The sequence below is a fragment of the Ylistrum balloti genome, unplaced genomic scaffold, assembly GCF_031769215.1.
Source record: "Ylistrum balloti isolate Yb309-2 unplaced genomic scaffold, AGI_CSIRO_Ybal_v1 Utg369808, whole genome shotgun sequence".
In the NCBI taxonomy this organism is placed as follows: Eukaryota; Metazoa; Mollusca; class Bivalvia; order Pectinida; family Pectinidae; genus Ylistrum; species Ylistrum balloti.
In genome coordinates this window covers 137454-165070 of record NW_026781982.1, presented here as the reverse complement: position 1 = coordinate 165070, position 27617 = coordinate 137454, and the positions used below count along the sequence as shown (strand labels likewise).

Below are 27617 nucleotides of genomic sequence, written 5' to 3'. Positions count from 1 at the left end.
ATGGCCGAGTTCACGGGGAGACGAGTAAAGATTCTGCTTGAGAATGGGACGGATTATGAGGGATTCGTACATTCAATGGACCAATCAATGGGCAAACTTACTCTTGAGAAAGGTATATTTTGTATTAAATACATTCTGTCTTTCGAAGACTTGTATCGATCAATCGAATACGCAAGTTGTTAACTCCCTTTGGAGAGTCGAGGAGTCTAGATTCTGCTGCTCGTCGTTATATTTTAAAATTTGGTGAACTTTCTGTTTGATAGAAAAAAGTTGGAATATAGTATAAAGTGCTTCATTGAGACCCACATTTTATTTTGTGTTTACATCAAAACATTGTCGAAACAGAGATATTTTTGAAGAATGTTAATGTTTCAGCTTTAAAAAACCCACGGAAAATGCATCTTTTCTTATATTAAATACTTATCATGCTTTTCTTCATCATAGATCGGAGTTTCACGATTCAGATAAGATCGTTACCAAGTGAACTTAAATATAGTCCCAAAAATTATTTATGTACATACTGTTGAAACTCATCTCAAAATCGCTTCAGTCAAAATTCTGTTTTAGTCAAAATAATTTCCAAGTCCCGATTTTTTTCCCTTCTATATCATGGTAATTTTGGATTGGATGACTCAAATTTCATGGAGTTGAAATTTCACTTGAGCGATTTTTCAGTCCCTAAAATGGTAAAGCAAAGAATAAGTCAATGTTTCGCCTTAAAATTAATTTTTGTCAAAATATTGGCATGTCTTCAAAAGAAATCAGTATACAGTCTATTACAGAGTAGAATGTCACCTGTGTACAAGCAGGGACGTATAATACATATGTATTATACGTCCCTGGTACAAGACATGGCTAATTATGGTATATCAGTACATTGTACACACATTTGGTGTCTGATGATTAATTACCAGATTAATTATCCAATTGAAAGTTTGCTTCTTACAAAACATAATTAGTGTCACAATCCTGTAGTAGTGACTTACCTGTATGTTAAACAAGTAGCATATTTACACAAGATGTGACAACAGTTATCTTGATTGCATGCATCTTTAAAAACCTAGAAACGAATCGTAAAACCAGTACAAACTTTTTGATGAAATCTGATCCCCACATTTCCAAGAGAAACATGCTCTTTGTGTTTGTTTACTGAAGGACTGCAATCTGGTACTTTGCTAGATTTAGTACTTGGACAATGCTATGCTCAATGCTCAAAATATTTTTTTCCATTGACAGAGTCTATATCAGTGCATGATTTGTTAAATCTAGACTAGTGCTTTTATGTAACCAATAAAAAAAACTCCAGTGCCACCTTTTTCATGTCTATTCATCAGATGGTGGACTATTCAAATCGCTCTGCATCTGTGGTCAGTTGTCCGTCAGTCTGTCCATCGTCCATCTGTTGTCCGTAAACAATATTTGTTGTAGCTATTCCTAGAAAAGTACAAGATGGATCTTTCTCTAATTGCAATTGTAGGTTCCCCTTGGTCCCTAGTTGTGCCCATGTAATTTTGAGACTGATCAATAAGACAAAAAGGCTGACAGGTGGCCATCTTGGATTTTCACTTTGAAAGATTGTTATTGCTATTTCTTGAGAAGTACTTGATGGATCTTTCTGAAATTTCATATGTAGGTTTCCCTTGGTACCTAGTTGTGCCCATTGGGTTAGAAACAGTCATCTTTGATTTTGACTTTGAAAGTTTGTAATCACTATATCTTGAGAACTACTGTATAGATCTTTCTCAAATTTCATGTATAGGGTTCTTTAGGTCCTTAGTTCTGTCTGTTTGAGTTTGGGACTGATCATAAAAACAAAATGGCTGACAGGCAGCCATCTTGGAATTTTGCGTAGTGAAGATTTTTATTGCTATTTCTTTAGAAGTACTAAATGGATATCTCTCAAATTTCATGTGTATGCTCCCTTTAGTCTCTGTTTGTGCTCGTTTCCTTTTAGGACTGCTGAGTAGAAACAAAATGGCTTCCAGGTGGCCAATTTGGATTTGGCAGGTAAAGTTCATCATCGCTACTTCTGCAATGGAATGTTCAAATGTCTTATCATTAAGAGCAAAAACAGAGAAAAGAAAAGAAGGTACAAAATTCCAACTTTCATGGAGCATATGAAGATCAAACAATGGTGGGTGCCAAGACCCTTCTGAGATCTCTTGTTTATGAGTTTTGGTTGTTACAATGTGTTACAAAAAAGAAAGAAAAATGGGTTGGTTGGCGACTCTAAAAAACAAAAATTTTTGATATGATAATGGTAATTTTTTATGCCATTATGAGGTCATCATGACCTAAAGCCATCGTGCTTCATCTGTTGTCCGCCGTGGGCCATGTATAAACTTTTGATATTTTAAACTTCTTCTCAAGTTCCACAAGTGGGATGAAATGATCCAAGTGTTGTTATTTTTGGGGTATGTCTGAAATCAAGATGGCCACCATCTTGAAAAACATATTCTAAACTTCTTCTACAGTTTCATTTGTGCCATTGAGCTAAACATTGGTGGGAATGTTAAGGAAAGGTAACCAACAAAGTGTTGTTATCTTTCGGCCTTGTCAAAACTTCCACATGGCAACCAGGGAGACCATTTTGTAACATGATTGTGAAATCATGGTTTTCCTGTGCAACATCTATTTCAAACTTTTCAAGTTTCACCAGTTGGATTGAGCTCCAACTTTACTGTCAAAAAAATGGATATTACTTGTTACAGTTACCTGCTCCTCACCAAAACTACCATCTGCATCATGGAAAACAGCTTTTTAGTGAAATTTCATGCGAAGTAGAAAAAAAAACCCTTCTCCCTGCTGAAGGCCTGTGGGCTTCTTGATTTTATTTTTATTTTTTCTTGTCATACAAATGTGACACTGGCTTTAACAAAACTAAACTTAATCATTAAATATGAATATCTTACTATAGAATATCTGTTTACACTGTAATACAGAGAAAGATAAAGGTGTTTTTTTTAATACTTGTAGATAATACTCAGTTTAAATGTTCACAAATATACATCTAAGTCCACAGTGCAAACTTACACAATCTGTTAAATGATGACAGGCTATGATAACATAAAGAAAAAATAGGTTAAGTGTTGTTTATAAGAACTCCAGATTATGTTACAACAAGCTTATAATGTGATGTGTTTGTATTGGTACTACTTTAAATGGACTTAATTAGGCACAATCAAATTATGTCGCGTTGTGACTTTTTGGAAAATTAGTACAATGATGAATTTATACATCCACAATTATTGTTTTATAATATAAACAACACTTAGAAAATAGATAAATTAATGCCAAAATATATTCATTGTGGTATTGTGTTCTTGATGAGTTGAATATTTATGGTTTTGAATATTTCATTTCAGTTATCATTCCGTCATCAGGGAGGAAGTTTCAAGGCCTGAAACATTTCTTCAGGGATGATATCGTTTCAGGTTGGTTTTATATTGAAAGGAAAATGAAGGATCAATAGAGGTTATCTCCCCTTACATTTCCAAATCAATTTTTTTGTATCAGTACATACTTAGTATACATACAATGGCTATTGATGATCATAGGTGCAAAGAGACACATATTTTATGTATCTACATGAATATTGATTATGGTTTTTAAAAATAGAATTTTTTTTAAAAACATCTGAATGTTGGACACAAGAAACAAATTTGTGTTGCTGATAAAAGTAAAATGGCTTCCTTTAGACAAGACATTCAGTTTGATGTTATTTTTCTCTTTATTTCCACCAATTATGAAGATTTTAACAACAGAATAACATATGCATCCTTTTCAATTGATAGCATAAGGTATTGACATCACACTATTGATAGCATGAGGTATTGACATCACACTATTGATAGCATGAGGTATTGACATCACACTATTGATAGCATGAGGTATTGACATCACACTATTGATAGCATGAGATATTGACATCACACTATTGATAACATGAGGTATTGACATCACACTATTGATAGTGGAGGTATTGACATCTCACTATTGTTAGTGGAGGTATTGACATCACACTATTGATAGTGGAGGTATTGACATCACACTATTGATAACATGAGGTATTGACATCACACTATAGATATTGGAGGTATTGACATCACACTATAGTTAGTGGAGGTATTGACATCACACTATTGATAACAGGATATATTGACACCACACTATAGATAGTTAAAGTATTGACATCACAATATAGATAGTGGAGGTATTTACATCAGTCTTTTGAAAGCATGAGGTATTGACATCACACTATATATAGTGGAGGTATTGACATCACACCTTTGAAAGCATGAGGTATTGACATCACACTATATATAGTGCAGGTATTGACATCAAACTATTGAAAGCGTGAGATATTGACATCACACTATTGATAGTATGAGATATTGACATCACACTATTGATAGTGGAGGTATTGACATCACACTATTGATAGCATGAAGTATTGACACCACAATATTGATAGCATGATATATTGACATCACACTATTGATAGTGGAGGTATTGACATCACACTATTGATAACATGAGGTATTGACATCACACTATTGATAGCGTGAGGTATTTACATTACAATATTGATAGCGTTAGGTATTGACATCACACTATTGAAAGCGTGAGATATTGACATCACACTATTGATAGTAGAGGTATTGACATCACACTATAGATAACATAAGGTATTGGCATCACACTATTGACAGCATGATGAATTGACATCTAACTATTATTAGCATGAGGTATTGACATCACACTGTTAATAGTGGAGGTATTGACATCACACTATTGAAAGTATGAGGTATTGACATCACACTATTGATAGTATGAGGTATTGACATCACACTATTGATAGTGGGGGTATTGACATCACACTATTGATAGTATGAGGTATTGACATCACACTATAGATAGTGGAGGTATTGACATCACACTTTTGAAAGCATGAGGTATTGACATCACACTATTGATAACATAAGGTATTGACATCACACTTTTGAAAGCATGAGGTATTGACATCACACTATAGATAGTGGAGGTATTGACATCACACTATTGATAACATGATATATTGACATCACACTATTACTAGCATGAGATATTGACATCACACTATAGATAGTGGAGGTATTGACATCACACTTTTGAAAGCATGAGGTATTGACATCACACTATATATAGTGGAGGTATTTACATTGCAATATTGATAGCGATAGGTATTGACATCAAACTATTGAAAGCGTGAGATATTGACATCACACTATTGATGGTATGAGGTATTGACATCACACTATTGATAGTGGAGGTATTGACATCAGACTATTGATAACATGAGGTATTTACATCACACTATTGATAGCATGAGGTATTGACATCACACTATTGATAGTGGAGGTATTGACATCTCACTATTGTTAGTTGAGGTATTGACATCACACTATTGATAGCATGATGTATTGACACCATACTATTGATAGTGGAGGTATTGACATCACACTTTTGAAAGTGGAGATATTGACATCACACTATTGATAGCATGAGGTATTGACATCACACTATTGATAGTATGAGGTATTGACATCAGGCTATAGAGAGTGGAGGTATTGACATCACACTATTGATAGTGGAGGTATTGACATCAAGCTATTGATAACATGAGGTATTGACATCACACTATTGATAAGAGGATATATTGACACCACACTATAGATAGTGAAAGTATTGACATCACACTATAGAGAGTGGAGGTATTGACATCACTCTTTTGAAAGCATGAGGTATTGACATCACACTATATATAGTGGAGGTATTGACATCACACTTTTGAAAGCATGAGGTATTGACATCACACTATATATAGTGGAGGTATTTACATTGCAATATTGATAGCGATAGGTATTGACATCAAACTATTGAAAGCGTGAGATATTGACATCACACTATTGATGGTATGAGGTATTGACATCACACTATTGATAGTGGAGGTATTGACATCACACTATTGATAGCATGAAGTATTGACATCACACTATTGATAGCATGATATATTGACATCACGCTATTGATAGTGGAGGTATTGACATCACACTATAGATAGTGGAGGTATTGACATCACTCTTTTGAAAGCATGAGGTATTGACATCACACTATATATAGTGGAGGTATTGACATCACACTTTTGAAAGCATGAGGTATTGACATCACACTATATATAGTGGAGGTATTTACATTGCAATATTGATAGCGATAGGTATTGACATCACACTATTGAAAGCATGAGATATTGACATCACACTATTGATGGTATGAGGTATTGACATCACACTATTGATAGTGGAGGTATTGACATCACACTATTGATAGCATGAAGTATTGACATCACACTATTGATAGCATGATATATTGACATCACGCTATTGATAGTATGAGGTATTGACATCACACTATAGAGAGTGGAGGTATTGACATCACACTATTGATAGTATGAGGTATTGACATCACACTATAGATAGTAGAGGTATTGACATCACACTTTTGAAAGCATGAGGTATTGACATCACTCTATTGATAACATGAGGTATTGACATCACACTATTGAAAGTGGAGGTATTGACATCACACTATTGAAAGTGGAGGTATTGACATCACACTATTGATAACATGAGATATTGGCATCACACTATTGATAACATGAGGTATTGACATCACACTATTGATAGCATGAGGTATTGACACCACACTATCGATAATGGAGGTATTGACAACACAATATTGATAACATGATATATTGACACCACACTATAAATAGCATGATATATTGACATCATGCTATTGATTGTGGAGGTATTGACATCACACTATTGATAACATGAGGTATTTACATCACACTATTGATAGCATGAGGTTTTTGCATTACACTATTGATAGTGGAGGTATTGACATCACACTGTTAATAGTGGAGGTATTGACATCACACTATTCATAGTATGAGGTATTGACATCACACTATTGATAATATAAGGTATTGACATCACACTATAGATAGTGGAGGTATTGACATCACACTATATAACTATTGATAACATGATATATTGACAACACTATTTATAGGATTATTGATGGAGGTATTGACATCACACTATTGATAACATGAGGTATTGACATCACACTATTGATAACATCACACTGTTGATAAGATGAGGTATTGACATCACACTATTGATAACATGAGGTATTGACATCACACTATTGAAAGCATGAGGTATTGACACCACACTATTGATAGTGGAGGTATTGACATCCCACTATTGTTAGTGGAGGTATTGACATCACACTATAGATAGTGGAGATATTGACATCATACTATAGATAGTGGAGGTATTGACATCACACTATTGATAGCATGATGTATTGACACCATACTATTGATAGTGGAGGTATTGACATCACACTTTTGACAGTGGAGATATTGACATCACACTATTGATAACATGAGGTATTGACATCACACTATTGATAACATGATAAATTGACATCACACTATTGAAAGTGGAGGTATTGACATCACACTATTGATAAGATGAGGTATTGACATAACACTATTGATAAGATGAGGTATTGACATCACACTATTGATAGTGGAGGTATTGACATCACACTATTGATAAGATGTGGTATTGACATCACACTATTGATAACATGAGGTATTGACATCACACTATTGATAACATGAGGTATTGACATCACACTATTGATAGTGGAGGTATTGACATCACACTATTGATAAGATGTGGTATTGACATCACACTATTGATAAGATGAGGTATTGACATCACACTATTGATAGTGGAGATATTGACATCACACTATTGATAACATGATATATTGACATCACACTATTGAAAGTGGAGGTATTGACATCACACTATTGAAAGTGGAGGTATTGACATCACACTATTGATAAGATGAGGTATTGACATCACACTATTGATAACATGAGGTATTGACATCACACTATTGATAGTGGAGGTATTGACATCACACTATTGATAAGATGAGGTATTGACAACACACTATTGATAACTTGAGGTATTGACATCACACTATTGATAACATGAGGTATTGACATCACACTATTGATAGTGGAGGTATTGACATCACACTATTGATAAGATGAGGTATTGACATCACACTATTGATAACATGAGGTATTGACATCACACTATTGATAACATGAGGTATTTACATCACACTATTGATAGTGGAGGTATTGACATCACACTATTGATAAGATGAGGTATTGACATCACACTATTGATAACATGAGGTATTGACATCACACTTTTGAAAGCATGATGTATTGACATCACACTTTTGAAAGCATGAGTTATTGACACCACACTATTGATAGTGGAGGTATTGACATCCCACTATTGTTAGTGGAGGTATTGACATCACACTATAGATAGTGGAGATATTGACATCATACTATAGATAGTGGAGGTATTGACATCACACTATTGATAGCATGATGTATTGACACCATACTATTGATAGTGGAGGTATTGACATCACACTTTTGACAGTGGAGATATTGACATCACACTATTGATAACATGAGGTATTGACATCACACTATTGATAACATGATAAATTGACATCACACTGTTGAAAGTGGAGGTATTGACATCACACTATTGATAAGATGAGGTATTGACAACACACTATTGATAACTTGAGGTATTGACATCACACTATTGATAACATGAGGTATTGACATCACACTATTGATAGTGGAGGTATTGACATCACACTATTGATAAGATGAGGTATTGACATCACACTATTGATAACATGAGGTATTGACATCACACTATTGATAACATGAGGTATTTACATCACACTATTGATAGTGGAGGTATTGACATCACACTATTGATAAGATGAGGTATTGACATCACACTATTGATAAGATGAGGTATTGACATCACACTATTGATAAGATGAGGTATTGACATCACACTATTGAACACATGAGGTATTGGCATCACACTATTGATAACATGAGGTATTGACATCACACTATTGATAACATGATATATTGACATCACACTATTGATAACATGATATATTGACATCACACTATTACTAGCATAAGATATTGAGATCACACTATAGAGAGTGGAGGTATTGACATCACACCTTTGAAAGCATGATGTATTGACATCACACTTTTGAAAGCATGAGGTATTGACACCACACTATTGATAACATGAGGTATTGACATCACACTATTGATAACATGAGGTATTGACATCACACTATTGATAGTGGAGGTATTGACATCACACTATTGATAACATGAGGTATTGACATCACACTATTGATAACATGAGGTATTGACATCACACTATTGATAACATGAGGTATTGACATCACACTATTGATAGTGGAGGTATTGACATCACACTATTGATAAGATGAGGTATTGACATCACACTATTGAACACATGAGGTATTGGCATCACACTATTGATAACATGAGGTATTGACACCACACTATTGATAACATGATATATTGACATCACACTATTACTAGCATAAGATATTGAGATATCACATTATAGAGAGTGGATTTGATGATGTATTGACATCACACTAAAGCATGAGGTATTGACATCACTCTATTGATAACATGAGGTATTGACATCACACTATTGATAGTGGAGATATTGACATCACACTATTGATAACATGAGGTATTGACATCACGCTATTGATAGTGGAGATATTGACATCACACTATTGATAACATGATGTATTGACACCACACTATTGATAACATGATATATTGACACCACACTATTTATAGCATGATATATTGACATCACCTATTGATAGTGGAGGTATTGACATCACACTTTTGAAAGCATGATGTATTGACATCACACTTTTGAAAGCATGAGGTATTGACACCACACTATTGATAACATGATATATTGACACCACACTATTTATAGCATGATATATTGAGATCACAATATTGATAGTATAAGGTATTGACATCACACTATTGATATTAAAGGTATTAACATCACTCTATTGATAACATGAGGTATTGACATCACACTATTGAAAGTGGAGGTATTGACATCACACTATTGATAACATGATATATTGACATCACACTATTGATAGCATGATATATTGGCATCACACTATTGATAACATGAGGTATTGACACCACACCATTGATAACATGATATATTGTCATCACACTATTACTAGCATGAGATTTTGACATCACACTATAGAGAGTGGAGGTATTGACATCACACTTTTGAAATCATGATGTATTGACATCACACTATTGATAACATGATATATTGACACCACACTATTTATAGCATGATATATTGAGATCACGCTATTGATAGTGGAGGTATTTACATCACACTATTGATAACATGAGGTATTGACATCACACTATTTATAGCATGATATATTTACATCACACTATTGATAGTATAAGGTATTGACATCACACTATTGATAGCATGAGGTATTGACATCACACTATTGACATCACACTATTGATAACATGATATATTGACATCACACTATTGATAGCATGAGGTATTGACATCACACTATTGATAACATGAGGTATTGACATCACAATATTGATAGCATGATATATTGACATCACACTATTGATAGCATGAGGTATTGACATCACACTATTGATAACATGAGGTATTGACATCACACTATTGATAGCATGATATATTGACATCACACTATTGATAGCATGAGGTATTGGCATCACACTATTGATAACATGAGATATTGACATCACACTATAGAGAGTGGAGGTATTGACATCACACTTTTGAAAGCATGAGGTATTAACATCACACCGTTGATAGTATGAGGTATTGACATCACACTGTTGATAGCATGAGGTATTGACATCACACTATTGATAACATGATATATTGACATCACGCTATTGATAGTGGAGGTATTGACATCACACTATTGATAACATGAGGTATTGACATCACACTATTGATAACATGAGGTATTGACATCACACTGTTGATAGCATGAAGTATTGACATTACACTATTGATAGTGGAGGTATTGACATCACACTGTTGATAGCATGAGGTATTGACATCACACTATTGATAGTATAAGGTATTGACATCACACTATTGATAGCATGAGGTATTGACATCACACTATTGATAGTATAAGGTATTGACATCACACTATTAATAACATGAGGTATTGACATCACACTATTGATAACATGAGGTATTGACATCATACTATTGATAGTATAAGGTATTGACATCACACTATTGATAGCATGAGGTAACGACATCACACTATTGATAGCAGGAGGTATTGAAATCACACTATAGATAGTGGAGGTTTTGACTTCACACTATTGATAGTGGAGGTATGGACATCACACTATTGATAGCATGATTTTAACATATTTACTTCAGATAAAACTGAATTTAATCTTAACTCATTTATATCTTCCTCATTTTAATAATATAAGCCATCTCTCCCCTGATGAAAATCCTGCTTCAAGTTTCTGTAATTTTTTTAATGTCCTAGAAACAAATATAGTCATTTAATAACTGATAACAACCATGAATGTAACAAACTTTTTGTCATTTTTTTTTATAAAGTTGATGTCTTGGAAGGACAAATTAAATCAAAGAAAGAAGAAAAAAATGACTGTTTTGTTCCAGATAGGAGGTTTGTATAGTTTTATATTTATCTGAAATTTCTGGTTTTTGTATTGGTTACAATATTTTTATATAAATATATCAAACTATAGATTGATAGGAGGTTTGTAACAATAGATTGATTGGAGGTTTGTAACAATAGATTGGAGGTTTGTAACAATAGATTGATTGGAGGTTTGTAACAATAGATTGATTGGAGGTTTGTAACAAAAGATTGGAGGTTTGTAACAATAGATTGATTGGAGGTTTGTAACAATAGATTGATTGGAGGTTTGTAACAAAAGATTGGAGGTTTGTAACAATAGATTGATTGGAGGTTTGTAACAATAGATTGGAGGTTTGTAACAATAGATTGATAGGAGGTTTGTAACTATAGATTGATTGGAGGTTTGTAACAATAGATTGATTGGAGGTTTGTAACAATAGATTGATAGGAGGTTTGTAACAATAGATTGATTGGAGGTTTGTAACAATAGATTGATTGGAGGTTTGTAACAATAGATTGATTGGAGGTTTGTAACAATAGATTGGAGGTTTGTAACAATAGATTGATTGGAGGTTTGTAACAATAGATTGATTGGAGGTTTGTAACAATAGATTGATAGAAGGTTTGTAACAATAGATTGATTGGAGGTTTGTAAATATAAATTGATTGGAGGTTTGTAACAATAGATTGATTGGAGGTTTGTAACAATAGATTGATTGGAGGTTTGTAATAATAGATTGATTGGAGGTTTGTAACAATAGATTGATTGGAGGTTTGTAACAATAGATTGATTGGAGGTTTGTAACAATAGATTGATTGGAGGTTTGTAACAATAGATTGGAGGTTTGGAACTATAGATTGATGGGAGGTTTGTAACAATAGATTAATTGGAGGTTTGTAACAATAGATTGGAGGTTTGTAACAATAGATTGATTGGAGGTTTGTAACAATAGATTGATTGGAGGTTTGTAACAATAGATTGGAAGTTTGTAACAATAGATTGATAGAAGGTTTGTAACAATAGATTGATTGGAGGTTTGTAACAATAGATTGGAGGTTTGTAACAATAGATTGATAGGAGGTTTGTAACAATAGATTGATTGGAGGTTTGTAACAATAGATTGGAGGTTTGTAACAATAGATTAATTGGAGGTTTGTAACAATAGATTGGAGGTATGTAACAATAGATTGGAGGTTTGTGAGGTTTATAACAAAGATTGATAGGAGGTTTGTAACAATAGATTGGAGGTTTGTAACAATAGATTGATTGGAGGTTTGTAACTATAGATTGATAGGAGGTTTGTAACAATAGATAGATTTGAGGTTTGTAACAATAGATTGATTGGAGGTTTGTAACAATAGATTGGAGGTTTGTAACAAAAGATTGATAGGAGGTTTGTAACAGTAGATTGATTGGAGGTTTGTAACAATAGATTGATAGGAGGTTTGTAACAATAGATAGATTGGAGGTTTGTAACAATAGATTGATTGGAGGTTTGTAATAATAGATTTGAGGTTTGTAACAAAAGATTGATAGGAGGTTTGTAACAATAGATTGATTGGAGGTTTGTAACAATAGATTGGAGGTTTGTAACAATAGATTGGAGGTTTGTAACAATAGATTGATAGGAGGTTTGTGACAATAGATTGATAGGAGGTTTGTAACTATAGATTGATAGGAGGTTTGTAACAATAGATTGATTGAATGTTTGTAACTATAAATTGATAGGAGGTTTGTAACAATAGATTGATTGGAGGTTTATAACAATAGATTGATGGAAGGTTTGTAACAATAGATTTGAGTTTTTTTTTAATTGGTTATGATAGAGGTTTATATAAGGATATATCCTTACCTTATGTGTAATGAATTTGTAGCCACAGGGGTCTATATCAAGTTTTTTCGATGGATGAGGGATTATATGGTTTACTGTATCTACTAGTTATAGCTGTTATCATTCAGAAACATTGTTACAGGTCCCTTTGTCTATAGCTACCATTTACATGTATGACAAGATATAATACATCATATCTCAGCATGTATGGATGCTCATGTAAACTTTGTGATATTAAGAAGAAAGCATGATGCTGTTTGTTTGTGAAATTCAAGTATATTCTGTTAGAAATTCTGTGCTCCACAAATACAAATATATAAAGAATCTATACTGTATTTCCTAAACCGATTTCACAGAATGAAACTCCTGATAAAAGCCTCACATGATAACAACAGTTGATCCATTTGATTATGTAGGGATCCTGGACCACGGATGATGTCTTGTAAATACACTCCATCGTACTTGGACAAACTGCAATCATTTGATCCCAAAGATAAACTGCTGAAGCGGATATCATCAAAAGAGGATCTGAAATCTGATTCTGAACAAACTGTAAAGCCAGGTACATAATCTGGTCTCACTTGTAAGTGTACATCATATATACTTCCTTGTAATATGATGACCTCTTGATACACATTTATGGTACTGTGTATTACTGTATGCATGAAAAGGATAGAAATTATGACCAGTAAACCTTCTCTTGTATATAAATACTAAGAGGACAAGAAAAATAGAAAAGAGGAAGTAATAAAAGTCAGAAAAAAGAAGAAACTGAAACAAGAAAGCGTTTTGAAATTTAAAGATGCAAAATGTTGGTAATATATGTCATTATTGTTTCATTTGTAATTATCTATCCATCCTAGCTTTTAGAAAGGGTGGGAAACAGGACAAAATTTTTAAACTCTGCAGGTTTCCACTACACACACAATTATTTTTTCCTAGGACATACTTCAAACTTTATAAACTTCATGATTGGATTAGCTATCGGAAAACTTTTTTTATTTTAAAAGCTGCACATCTGTTGACTTGATAGTACAAGGGAGATAATTCTATTTCAAAGTACAAGGGAGGTAATTCAATTCTAAAGTACAAGGGAGTTAATTCCATTTAAGTACAAAGTGATCTTGCATAAATTAATACAGTGGCATGTTGAAACATCAAGCACGCATGCGAATTAATATCTCACTATAACAAAAGATTGGAAGTAAGACTTTTTCAATTATATGCATGATTTCTGTTTCCTGGTAGAATTGACATCAACCTCAATAAACCCATCATATCAGTTATAGTCACATTTAGCTCAGTATTCATTGAAAGTAAAAGTACTTGAACAAAAGGACTGGCAAGATGAGTCAGATTAAAAGATAGAGACAAAATTTGCTGCAATGCTAACACTGAGTAAAAAGTTTGTCATTTTGAGGGATTCTAGGAATTAGCAGTTAATTCTAAATTGATGGATTGATTTGAAATTTTGTTCTTGTGCTCATTTTAAACAAATTTAACAATATTTGTACATAAATGTATAATGTAATAAAGGGATGTGATTATACAGGGAAAAAAGGAAGTATCAGAGCAATCCAATTATAAAGGAAGTAGATAGAGTGTGAATAACATTGAATTATAGACTATGTACAAATGTAGGTCTAGGCAGAAAGTTATAGCCCAAAGGTAATAATCAACATTACACATATTTGTAGTTGTTTATCATTTACAATTACAGAAAATGATTTTCATATTGGGTTGGAATGTTTTAAGAATCTTAGACAATGGCTCCAGTGACCGGGAAATTTTAATCTTGAAATGTTTTTAGAATCAAAGGTCTCTGACAGTGACATCAGTAATCAATAAATTTCATTGTTGAAATGTTTTTTAATCAAAGGTCTCTGACCGTGACTCCAGTAATTAATAAATTTTAATCTTGAAATGTTTTTAGAATCAAAGGTCTCTGACCGTGACTCCAGTAATTAATAAATTTCATTTTTTAAATGTTTTTAGAATCAAAGAGCCCTGACAATGAGTCCAGTGACCAGGACATGGAAATTACTGACAATTTGTTTGTGGTCATCAATAAAGTGGATGACAAGTTTGATAAAGTGGTAAGTTTTCATTGTTATCTACAAGGTCTTTAAATCATTCAGGACAACATTTCCTTTCAAGTGCATAGTACCCATTAATACAAATTTAGATAAGATACAGTAGAGCCAAACAATGATTTAAACTCCTTCATACAGATACTTTGTCCTTCAAGGTCTTATCAGTGGTGCTAAGGGGCTAAATTTTAAACTTAAATGGCAACATAGGAAAACCCAAAGTGATCGAAAAAAATATCAAAATGTGCAGTAGCCCCGTTATTCAGTAAATTTCGTAAATTTTTAACTGATAATTTTAGAAGAACGTTAAGTACATGTGTATATTCTGGACTATGCCACGATTTGTATTAATAAAACACAACATCTTTATATTTACAATAGAATGTAGGTTCTTTAAATTCTAAGAACTTTCTGTACTAATGTGATCCATTTCTTTAACCATATTTTGTCATCGACCACCATCTTAATTTGGAATCTGTTATCACTAGGCTATCTTTATAGTACTGACATTAAAAAAAATAGTTCTCATGAACTGACATCAAATTTGTTTGTTGTTTTTTATCACAATTACACAAGAATTAAAAAAAAAAAACAAACAAAAAATTGACAAAAAAAATAGTTTTCATGAACTGACAGCAAGTTTGTTTATTGTTATTTTATCACAATTACACCAAAAAATAAAAACAAAACAAACAAGAAATTAAAAATAATAGTTCTCATGAACTGACAATGAAGTTTGTTTAATGTTATTTTGTCACAATTACAATAGAAGATGGTGAGTGTGAGAGACCTGTGAAAATTACTCTGTGTCTTCCAAATCAAATATTGCCAGGGTGAAATGCTATACTATTCTAAACCTTTGTCCATACTTACTTTAAACATTTTGTAAAAAATTCATAACGAATTGTCGAACAGTTGCATTTTAAAATAACTTATTGACAACAATATTTTTCATACAGTTTTGTTTACTGCTAATCTAATGAAGTGGTCTAGAGAGCTGGGCTACACTTCAAAATGTTTGTTAGAGATCAGGGGATGAGATAACACAATTAGCGGTGTAAACAATGTTGGTGTTAATTCTGACCTTCCATATTTCAGATGAGAGAGATTTACACCCACAAGATAATAGGAGTTGCATTGGAAGGTGTGTGTATAGGAAGGTCAGGAACACTCTGCTGGTTAAATATTGTTGTACGTCAACAAGTCTTTCTGTTTGATGTGCTGAAAATGGGGAAGGAATGCTTTGAGGAAGGCCTGAAGGATCTGTTAGAAGATGGTGGTGTTCTTAAGGTAATGTTGTGGGCGAATCCTTAGATAGGACATTTATGGTTGTTAGGGAGAAGATGGTGGTGTTCTTAAGGTAATGTTGTTGGGGAAGCCATAGATAGGACATTAATGGTTGTTAGGGAGAAGATGGTGGTATTCCTAAGGTAATGTTTTGGAGGAAGCCTTAGATAGGACATTAATGGTTGTTAGGGAGAAGATGGTGGTGTTCTTAAGGTAATGTTTTGGAGGAAGCCTTAGACAGGACATTAATGGTTGTTAGGGAGAAGATGGTGATGTTCTTAAGGTAATGTTGTTGGGGAAGCCTTAGATAGGACATTGATGGTTGTTAGGGAGAAGATGGTGGTGTACTTAAGGTAATGTTGTGGAGAAAGCCTTAGATAGGACATTAATGGTTGTTAGGGAGATGATTGGTGGTGTTCTTAAGGTAATGTTGTGGGGGAAGTCTTAGATAGGACATTAATGGTTGTTAGGGAGATGATGGTGGTGTTCTTAATGTAATGTTTGTATGGAAGCCTTAGATAGGACATTAATGGTTATTAGGGAGATGATTGGTGGTGTTCTTACGGTAATGTTGTGGGGAAGTCTTAGATAGGACATAATGGTTGTTAGGGAGAAGATGGTGGTGTTCTTAAGGTAATGTTTTGGGGGAAGCATTAGATAGGACATTAATGGTTGTTAGGGAGAAGATGGTGGTGTTCTTAAGGTAATGTTGTGGGGGAAGCCTTAGATAGGACATTAATGGTTGTTAGGGAGAAGATGGTGATGTTCTTAAAGTAATGTTGTGGGGGAAGCCTTCGATAGAACATTAATGGTTGTTAGGAGAGTTGTAATAATTTTTTAGCAAAGTTAAGGCAAATGCCAATTGATTTGATTGGTCTAGAGTAGGTTTCAGGAGAAAAAAACTGACTTATCACAGACTGATACACTCCTGTGAAGATTATAAACAAGTGACTCCCAACTTCAAATCCAGTGCAAGGATGAAGATTAAAGTTATTTTCATTTACTATTGCTTTTCCTATGCTAGAGTTATCTCCCCTGACTATTGGTTACCTGTATCAAATGTCATTTCTAAAGATAATAAGCCAGTTTCCATATTGTTCAATAAAGGTAAAATGTCCGACATACTTTCTAAGGAACATAGTAAGGAAACATTAATGATGAGGTTGTCTTTAAGTTTCATGAATTGAAATGTTCACCAGAAACTGTAAGAAAAACAATTTAAGATATAAGTTAAAAAAATTTGTTATCGTATCAATTTTACTAATGTTACAGGTAATGCATGACTGTCGACTTGCATCTGACCTCCTCCACCACCAATTTGGAGTTAACCTCTGTAACATGTTTGATACCCAGGTATGTAACGATGTGTAATATCATGAGTTATTTCACCTTTTCCGTCTTTTTTTCATGGATTTCTATTTTGACTGGTTTATGTATGCATATCTGCAACTGTACAAAATCTTATATGAAATTTATCTTATAAATGGCCAAACATAACGAGATTTGATCTGCTTTCAGTTGGTGTTTATAGACTTATGAATGTCAACTGAAGAAAGACTTATTCCATGAACAATATTAGTGGTTCATGATGATGGATTTGTCCATGAATACCAACTGAAAGCAGTTTAATGATTGTATTTACTAATTGTTCATGTTACAATGTATTGGACTTCTGAAGTATTTTTCTGTCATTTATAATGGAATATAACTTCCCCATGCTTTCTGGTGGCAGTCATAAGATGATGACCACCGATTTCTTTGCAAGGGATATATAGTATGAGAAGTGGATAATAATTACACTATGATTTATGATAATATCAAATTTTACACCTGATTTAATTTTCTTGGTTTGTTGTTTGCTGGGTTTATCTCCCCTTGAACAAACAGAATTATTTTTAGACAAGGTCTTATAGTAGCTGGTTGCTACCTCCCTGAACAACATACAGGAGGACTGTTCACATACCATCTGCATTAACCAAAGTAAAGTGTCTTGCCCAAGAACAAACGACTATATCTGTAGCGACATGTTCATTTCTCAGCTTCCTACTAGCCACAAACTTTACCTGATGTTACATAAGTCACCACTTTACCAACTTTATTGTCATGACTTTGAAAATGTTACTTAGTGGTTAAGATGAAAAGGTGACAGTCTTGGTCACAAAATATAAAGTAAAATGCCTGTATGTAAGATATCTGGTGAATTATTCCACAGACATCAGATAACCAACACAAGGTGGGAACATCAAATGTTGATTGCATTCTTATTATTGTAAAATATGTGACATAATGTATATCATTACTTCTATGGTCATTAAAAATTATTGTAAAATACAGATCATATTTTACATCATGATCTATATTTCCTTTTATCATTAAAAAATCAAAGCTTACATTACTCAGGCTGTTTTTAAATGACAGTGTAATAGACTTAAAATGATCTGGTTCTGAAAATAAATCACAAAAACACAATTGATCAGAAGAACTTAAGCTGATGTCCACTAAAAGACAGATTTAACTAAAATAAAACCTTCAGAAAAAGACAGAGATGAATTCCTGTTCTATGGTTTATGTCCTGTACAAGTTGAATGTCAACAATGTTGTTTTGTTTGTTTACATTTTTAGGTGGCAGATACTTTTGTTTACCGTATGTTTAGAGGACATGGAAATTGGCCACGTTATGTGCAGAGTCTGCAGGCTTCACTGTTTGACAATCTTGATCTTCCACAGGAACAGATACAGCTCATGAAAGTCCGTGCTGCTCACAAAAAGGTAGATGTTATGGTGTTATTGCACAGGTCATTATTGCTTTTTATAGAATTTTTTGTTAGCTCTTATTACTGTACAGAACTATTAATTGGAAGGAACAAAGGAATTGATATCATTTGCGTTTCGTTGTTAAAAAACAGCCAGTGTTTTGATTTTAAAATATTAATCTGAAAATTCAAACTTTGACTTGAAGTGTTTTGGAAAAGTAACCACATGCCAACAGTAGGAAAAAACTATTTTAACATGTTTTGTAAATGAGTTTTGATCAAATTTTATTTACCATCAGGAGGACCAGGAGGTATGGATGGAGAGGCCAGCAGGGCGCCCTCTACTGGAGGCAGCATGTAAAAATGTAATGCACCTTCTTGACTTGCGACTTGTCCTGATGGAGAAAATGATGGCTGAGTTTGTTGCTGGTGTTGATGTCTATCTGTCATACACTAGAGATGCCAATAATGATGAAGCAAAGAAACACCAGGTCTGTACCTGTAATTGGTTCAGCATGGTTATTTTTTAGATATTTACAACCTTATAATATGTATTTTGTTGCTATTCTGAAATATGTAGATTTCATTGGATCATCTGAACTGATGGGTCAAGATGATATAGAGTCATTCTGCTCTGTTTGTCATTGTTTGTAAACTTTTTCTTTAAAACCTTACTCCTCTTTAATGCCTGGATAGATTTCAACTAAATTGGTCTGATGCATTATTGGGTGACGGTTATCAGTTCTTAAATTCAGAATTTTTATTTGACCCCTAAGGGTCGAGAGACAGGGCCAAAAAAGGGGAGGAACTGAAATTAGATTTAAACTCCTTTCTGACTGGGTGGATTTCAAGAAGCTTTTGCCTGATTCATCAGTTAGGATAGGCAATTATTTCTTAAATTCAGTCAAAAACATCACTGAGAGTGGAGAATCATTTCTGAAGTATACGAGGTTTATTTGACTGCTAGTGAAAGGGAATGAAACATCATTTAGAGTGGAGAATTATTTCTGAAGTACACAAGGTTTATTTGACTGCTAGTGAAAGGGAATGAAACATCATTTAGAGTGGAGAATTATTTCTGAAGTACACGAGGTTTATTTGACTGCTAGTGAAAGGGAATGAAACATCATTTAGAGTGGAGAATTATTTCTGAAGTACACGAGGTTTATTTGACTGCTAGTGAAAGGGAATGAAACATCATTTAGAGTGGAGAATTATTTCTGAAGTACACGAGGTTTATTTGACTGCTAGTGAAAGGGAATGAAACATCATTTAGAGTGGAGAATTATTTCTGAAGTACACGAGGTTTATTTGACTGCTAGTGAAAGGGAATGAAACATCATTTAGAGTGGAGAATTATTTCTGAAGTACACAAGGTTTATTTGACTGCTAGTGAAAGGGAATGAAACATCATTTAGAGTGGAGAATTATTTCTGAAGTACACGAGGTTTATTTGACTGCTAGTGAAAGGGAATGAAACATCATTTAGAGTGGAGAATTATTTCTGAAGTACACGAGGTTTATTTGACTGCTAGTGAAAGGGAATGAAACATCATTTAGAGTGGAGAATTATTTCTGAAGTACACGAGGTTTATTTGACTGCTAGTGAAAGGGAATGAAACATCATTTAGAGTGGAGAATTATTTCTGAAGTACACGAGTTTTATTTGACTGCTAGTGAAAGGGAATGAAACATCATTTAGAGTGGAGAATTATTTCTGAAGTACACGAGGTTTATTTGACTGCTAGTGAAAGGGAATGAAACATCATTTAGAGTGGAGAATTATTTCTGAAGTACACGAGTTTTATTTGACTGCTAGTTAAAGGGAATGAAACATTATTTCGGGTATAGAATTATTTCTTCACAATAAAAAACAATTCTTTGTCAAACTACTTCTCAATTAAGACATGTTATTAAAAATTTCAAATAGTACTATTATCGAATTAGGGACTGAAATTATGGACAATAGTGACCAACAGCCTTGTCTACTTAGTCATACTTGTCACTCTGACAGTGAGATCATTTAATGTTAACTATAGACAATAGTGACCATCAGTCTTGTCTACTTATTCATACTTGTCACTCTGACAGTAAGATCATTTACTGTTAACTGTAGACAATAGTGACCACAGTCTTGTCTACTTAGTCATACTTGTCACTCTGACAGTAAGATCATTTAATGTTAACTATAGACAATAGTGACCAACAGTCTTGTCTACTTATTCATACTTGTCACTCTGACAGTGAGATCATTTAATGTTAACTATGGACAATAGTGACCAACAGCCTTGTCTACTTAGTCATACTTGTCACTCTGACAGTAAGATCATTTACTGTTAACTATAGACAATAGTGACCAACAGTCTTGTCTACTTATTCATACTTGTCACTCTGACAGTGAGATCATTTAATGTTAACTATGGACAATAGTGACCAACAGCCTTGTCTACTTAGTCATACTTGTCACTCTGACAGTAAGATCATTTAATGTTAACTATGGACAATAGTGACCAACAGCCTTGTCTACTTAGTCATACTTGTCACTCTGACAGTAAGATCATTTAATGTTAACTATGGACAATAGTGACCAACAGCCTTGTCTACTTAGTCATACTTGTCACTCTGACAGTAAGATCATTTAATGTTAACTATAGACAATAGTGACCATCAGTCTTGTCTACTTAGTCATACTTGTCACTCTGACAGTGAGATCATTTACTGTTAACTATGGACAATAGTGACCAACAGCCTTGTCTACTTAGTCATACTTGTCACTCTGACAGTAAGATCATTTACTGTTAACTATAGACAATAGTGACCAACAGTCTTGTCTACTTAGTCATACTTGTCACTCTGACAGTGAGATCATTTAATGTTAACTATGGACAATAGTGACCAACAGCCTTGTCTACTTAGTCATACTTGTCACTCTGACAGTGAGATCATTTACTGTTAACTATAGACAATAGTGACCAACAGCCTTGTCTACTTAGTCATACTTGTCACTCTGACAGTAAGATCATTTACTGTTAACTATGGACAATAGTGACCAACAGCCTTGTCTACTTAGTCATACTTGTCACTCTGACAGTGAGATCATTTACTGTTAACTATGGACAATAGTGACCAACAGCCTTGTCTACTTAGTCATACTTGTCACTCTGACAGTAAGATCATTTACTGTTAACTATGGACAATAGTGACCATTAGCCTTGTCTACTTAGTCATACTTGTCACTCTGACAGTAAGATCATTTACTGTTAACTATGGACAATAGTGACCAACAGTCTTGTCTACTTATTCATACTTGTCACTCTGACAGTGAGATCATTTACTGTTAACTATAGACAATAGTGACCAACAGCCTTGTCTACTTAGTCATACTTGTCACTCTGACAGTAAGATCATTTACTGTTAACTATGGACAATAGTGACCATTAGCCTTGTCTACTTAGTCACTCTGACAGTAAGATCATTTAATGTTAACTATAGACAATAGTGACCAACAGCCTTGTCTACTTAGTCACTCTGACAGTAAGATCATTTAATGTTAACTATGGACAATAGTGACCAACAGCCTTGTCTACTTAGTCACTCTGACAGTAAGATCATTTAATGTTAACTATAGACAATAGTGACCAACAGCCTTGTCTACTTTGTCACTCTGACAGTAAGATCATTTACTGTTAAAGTCTTGTTTTGTTCCTCCCTAGGTGCTATTCATGTTAAGGTTTCACTGCCAAAGAAACATCATATTATATGTCCACAAAGGCTTTCACTGTAAATGCTGATTAGATGTAAATAGCTCCTGTAACATCAGATTCAGGAAAGAGATATTAACAGTAAAATTAAGAAAAAAAAACAGAACTTAACTACAGCAAAATTCTCTTTCATGCCCAAATGATTTTGGTGTAGTAGTTCTGAACCGATTACTTGCCTAAAAAAAATCTGAACTTGGCAACTCTACCTGATATGAAAACTTAGTCATTGAAGCTCTATTGTTTTAAGGCAGCAAGATTCTGTATGTATCAGAAGTGAAAAATCATTATTCACAAGTGAATTCTTATTTTCTTCACTTTGTCATTTTTTACAGAAAAGAATTCATTTTATTTTTCCCTGCTAATGCAGTATTTTCTTCTTCCAGTCGTCCATTCATCTTCTGCCCTCAGCCTTCAGAGATCTTGATCGCCTTATGTCTCACAATTATGAAAGTTACCGGAAAACATGTTCTCAGGATACCAATGGTTTTAACGAGAACAGTCAAGGTTTGGCTGACCCTGATGTCATTGACAGTCGTGATTCAATTTGGCGTATGACAACGAAGGACAACCCAAACAGATTTAGATTCAAGGGTGAGTTAACCGACAGTCTCGACTTAGCACTGTTAGGGTCAACTGTACTCTGTTTGTCCATCTGATACTTTTAGAAATCTTGATTACTGTAAAATTGTTAAAATAAGTATAGATTTATTGATCTATATATATATATCCAGGAGTTCCTGTGTCCACAAATTGTTAAAATAAATATGGATTTATTGATCTATATATATATCCAAGAAATCAACTGTTTACATATTGTTAAAATAAACATGAATAGATTAATTGAGCTATGTTTATTCAGGAAATTGTCTGTCCATGAAATATTTTTTGAAAAACTGCAAAAGTTTTGCCCAACGAAAATATATGATTTTAAAGTATGTGTATATATGGCAAGTACTTGTTGGGTTGGTCTGGTTTTATGTTCTTACACTAGAAAGACATGTCTCCCCTCCTTTCTTTTCCATGCAGTTTCTTTTCCTATGACATATTTTTGGCTTGTAATTTCCAGAATTTAAATGTAGATTCCTTCAGAAATGTAGTGTCACAAACTGAAGTCAGATTTGCTCATATACAGAGTTGTAGCCATTTGTTCACGTTAAACCAGTTTTTCAGTAGCATGTAATTTTATACAAACTTAAACAATCAAGTGTCAAACAAAATAACATCTTGGTTTACTGGTGTTTATTTTCTCTCAGGTGGATCATTGTTTTCTAGTTTTTGGCACATTGCACAGTTTGGAAAACAGAGTTTGTTGAGATGAATCAAGATCTTGATTAATAGCTTTTGGTTATTTTGAATTTTTTTTTGTAGTGCAAATATATCCATTTTTCACTTATTTGGTGAGATGTTTGGAATACAATGGCTTTTTGTGCAAACACAGTTGAAGATGGAAAAGTAATCAAATACAAATGATGATCTGATCAGGTGATTGATAAAACGATTCCAGTGATCAATTTCTGGATGAAATCTCATTTGTTCTGCTTGTTATTTTGTTTTACAGAACCATTACTAGAATATCAAAAAACATGATAAACATAACACAAAAACAGGCAAGTGATAGCTAATTTTATTTAGATTCTGATTACCAACTGTTATTAGTTGACGAAATCATCTTTGAAGAGTAAAGGAAGAAAAAGAAAGAAATACAATCTAACAGATATGATTGATAGGTTGTTTTAGTGAAATCAGGGATGATTAGACAAATAGAAATCTGCTACCGGTGTAGTATAGTATTGTGAGGCATGGGGAAAAAAACGGGGTCAGAATACCATAACGGTGAAGTGAACCACGGCTCCATTTAATCAGTCACCAGTCTTGCTTTTTTAAGCCAATCTCCACCTTCATCAATGTCATATCACATTGGCTGTTAGGTTTAAAATGGAAAAAAATTGAAAGTAATTTAAGATTAATTGTTTCAGGAACTATGTACATGGGCAAGTTTGAACATCTGAGACTAACAGGTGCCCTTGAGGATAAGATAGGTACATCTGAGGAGGATAGGAGGAAATTTGATGAAAAGCAAAAACCTTCAGAAGAATCTGGGAAAAAAGTACGAGATCCAATTGTACCACATAGACACAGCTCTTCAAATACATACAACCAATCAGACTTTGAACCATCGAAAGTTTTAGAAAATACAACTGACAGTCCCACATCAAATATCTGTAGTGGCATGAACCAGCCATCAACTGGTACGCTTATCCGTTCTTTAGCTAGTAAAAATGGTGACATGTCAGATTCAGATTCACTTGAAGGCATTTCCTTGCGTCCTGCAGGTATTTTGCAGAAAAACAAAATAGACCGTAGAAAAAAGGGTAAAAATTCGGAAATAAGATCACGGTCTTACTATGCAGGACCACCTGACTTCAGAGAGAACCCAACTGAAAAAAGTTACCATTCTGAGAAAGAAAACAGACTGAACAAGTGGTCTCCAGCGCAGTCTTTACAAGAATTGACTTTGTCACCCAAGTCACTGACTAGATCAACTCTGACATCTAACAACACTGAGTATAATAGTTATCATAGACAAGAAACACCAGTGTCACCACCAGTGTTGCCACAGGCCACACCAGTATCACCACCAGTGTTGCCACAGGCCACACCAGTATCACCACCAGTGTTGTCACAAGCCACACCAGTATCACCACCAGTGTTGTCACAAGCCACACCAGTATCACCACTAGTGTTGCCACAATCCACACCATTGTCACCACCAGAGTTGCCACAGTCCACACCATTGTCACCACCAGTGTGGCCACAGGCCATACCAGTATCACCACCAGTGTTGCCACAGTCAATGCCATTGTCACCACCAGAGTTGCCACCAGATACAAAGAAAGTCTCCCCTCTCCAGGCATTACAGAGCAGTCTAAATTCCACAAATAGTATACTAGAAAAACATAGGTTATTAAACAATGCTTTCAAATAGTCCAATCTGATGTTTAAAAAACAGGATTGAAGCAATATCAAGAGGAGTCTCATGCCCAATGTGTTCATATTTAAAGATTAAATTTCTTCTTTATTTTTTCAGTATTTATTTGAAAAGAATAGCTACCTTTTTAGTCGGATCGAAAACCAAGGTTTTTTTTTTAGTTTTAGTCACTCCAGACATGTGACAATTTAGTAAGACCTAGGCACTTTTGAGTCTGTGAAGTTTATAGTTAACAGCAGAGGTAGACGTGGATAGGTCTTACAGAATTTCCAAAGATTAAAACTAACCATGATACCAACATTGGAAATAATTCGAGAGGCAGCTATTGTTTGGCAATCCAGTGTTATTTATTTACAATGTTGTTAAAAACATTCTGTTGGATTACAAATCCTTTAGGGGTTTCATATCTTCCTTGTTTTTGTGAGTACACTTAATAAATTTATGTGTCCACAAAATGATAGACAATTACAAATTGACATGCATATTAAATGAAAGTAAATTTCTAGATTATTGTTCAATACAAAATTAAGTGCCCATAAAGTTTTTGTTTCTTTACTAAAAAATGTTGATAAATTTATTCTGTATTGTATTCATAAAGAAAAAATATATCTTGACTCAAGTCAGACTGCTGATTTCTCAATGCAAAAGTAGCAACTTTCAGCAGGAGTGAAATTTCATTCCAATTGTTTATGAGTGTCGGGAAAAAACAGTGTTTTTATGTCAAAATTGAATCAAATCATAGCATACACGCATAGTTATTAGATAGAACATTTTTTACCTTAAAAGTGATGTTGATTTCCTACTTCGTTGTCAGATAATCAATGGGAAACATTTTAAACTTTTTTTTATTTATTGTTGAAAAATTTTAGAAAATAAAAGAAATGGGTAAAACATAAATCCTAGGTGCTAATCATTTCCTTACTTTTTGTGATGGAGTATTCATTAACTTGATACTGAATTCTATCAAAAATAAACTTTTAGAATGTTCAATTAATGTTTTATTTAGAAAAACGACTGAACAAAATTCTAAAATTTACAAACTTTATTTTTCTTAGTAATGTAACCCTCGCAAAACACTAGCCGCAATATACCACTTGGCTAGAGAGAACTCTTTAGCTTGATTGGTTGAGCGCCAGGGGTCCTGG

At 33.8% G+C, this 27617-nt stretch overlaps 1 protein-coding gene across 1 annotated transcript; it reads left to right on the top strand.

The window, feature by feature from the left end:
• Positions 1–27374, top strand: LOC132544731 (piRNA biogenesis protein EXD1-like). Its single transcript, XM_060208378.1, has 11 exons — positions 1–112; positions 3366–3434; positions 11715–11784; positions 14009–14154; positions 15588–15688; positions 16781–16972; positions 18242–18322; positions 19592–19738; positions 20022–20213; positions 23867–24074; positions 25460–27374. The coding sequence occupies exons 1-11, from the start codon at positions 1–3 to the stop codon at positions 26467–26469; spliced, it is 2328 nt and encodes a 775-aa protein (XP_060064361.1). The 3' UTR covers positions 26470–27374.
• The last annotated feature ends 243 nt before the right edge of the window (positions 27375–27617 follow it).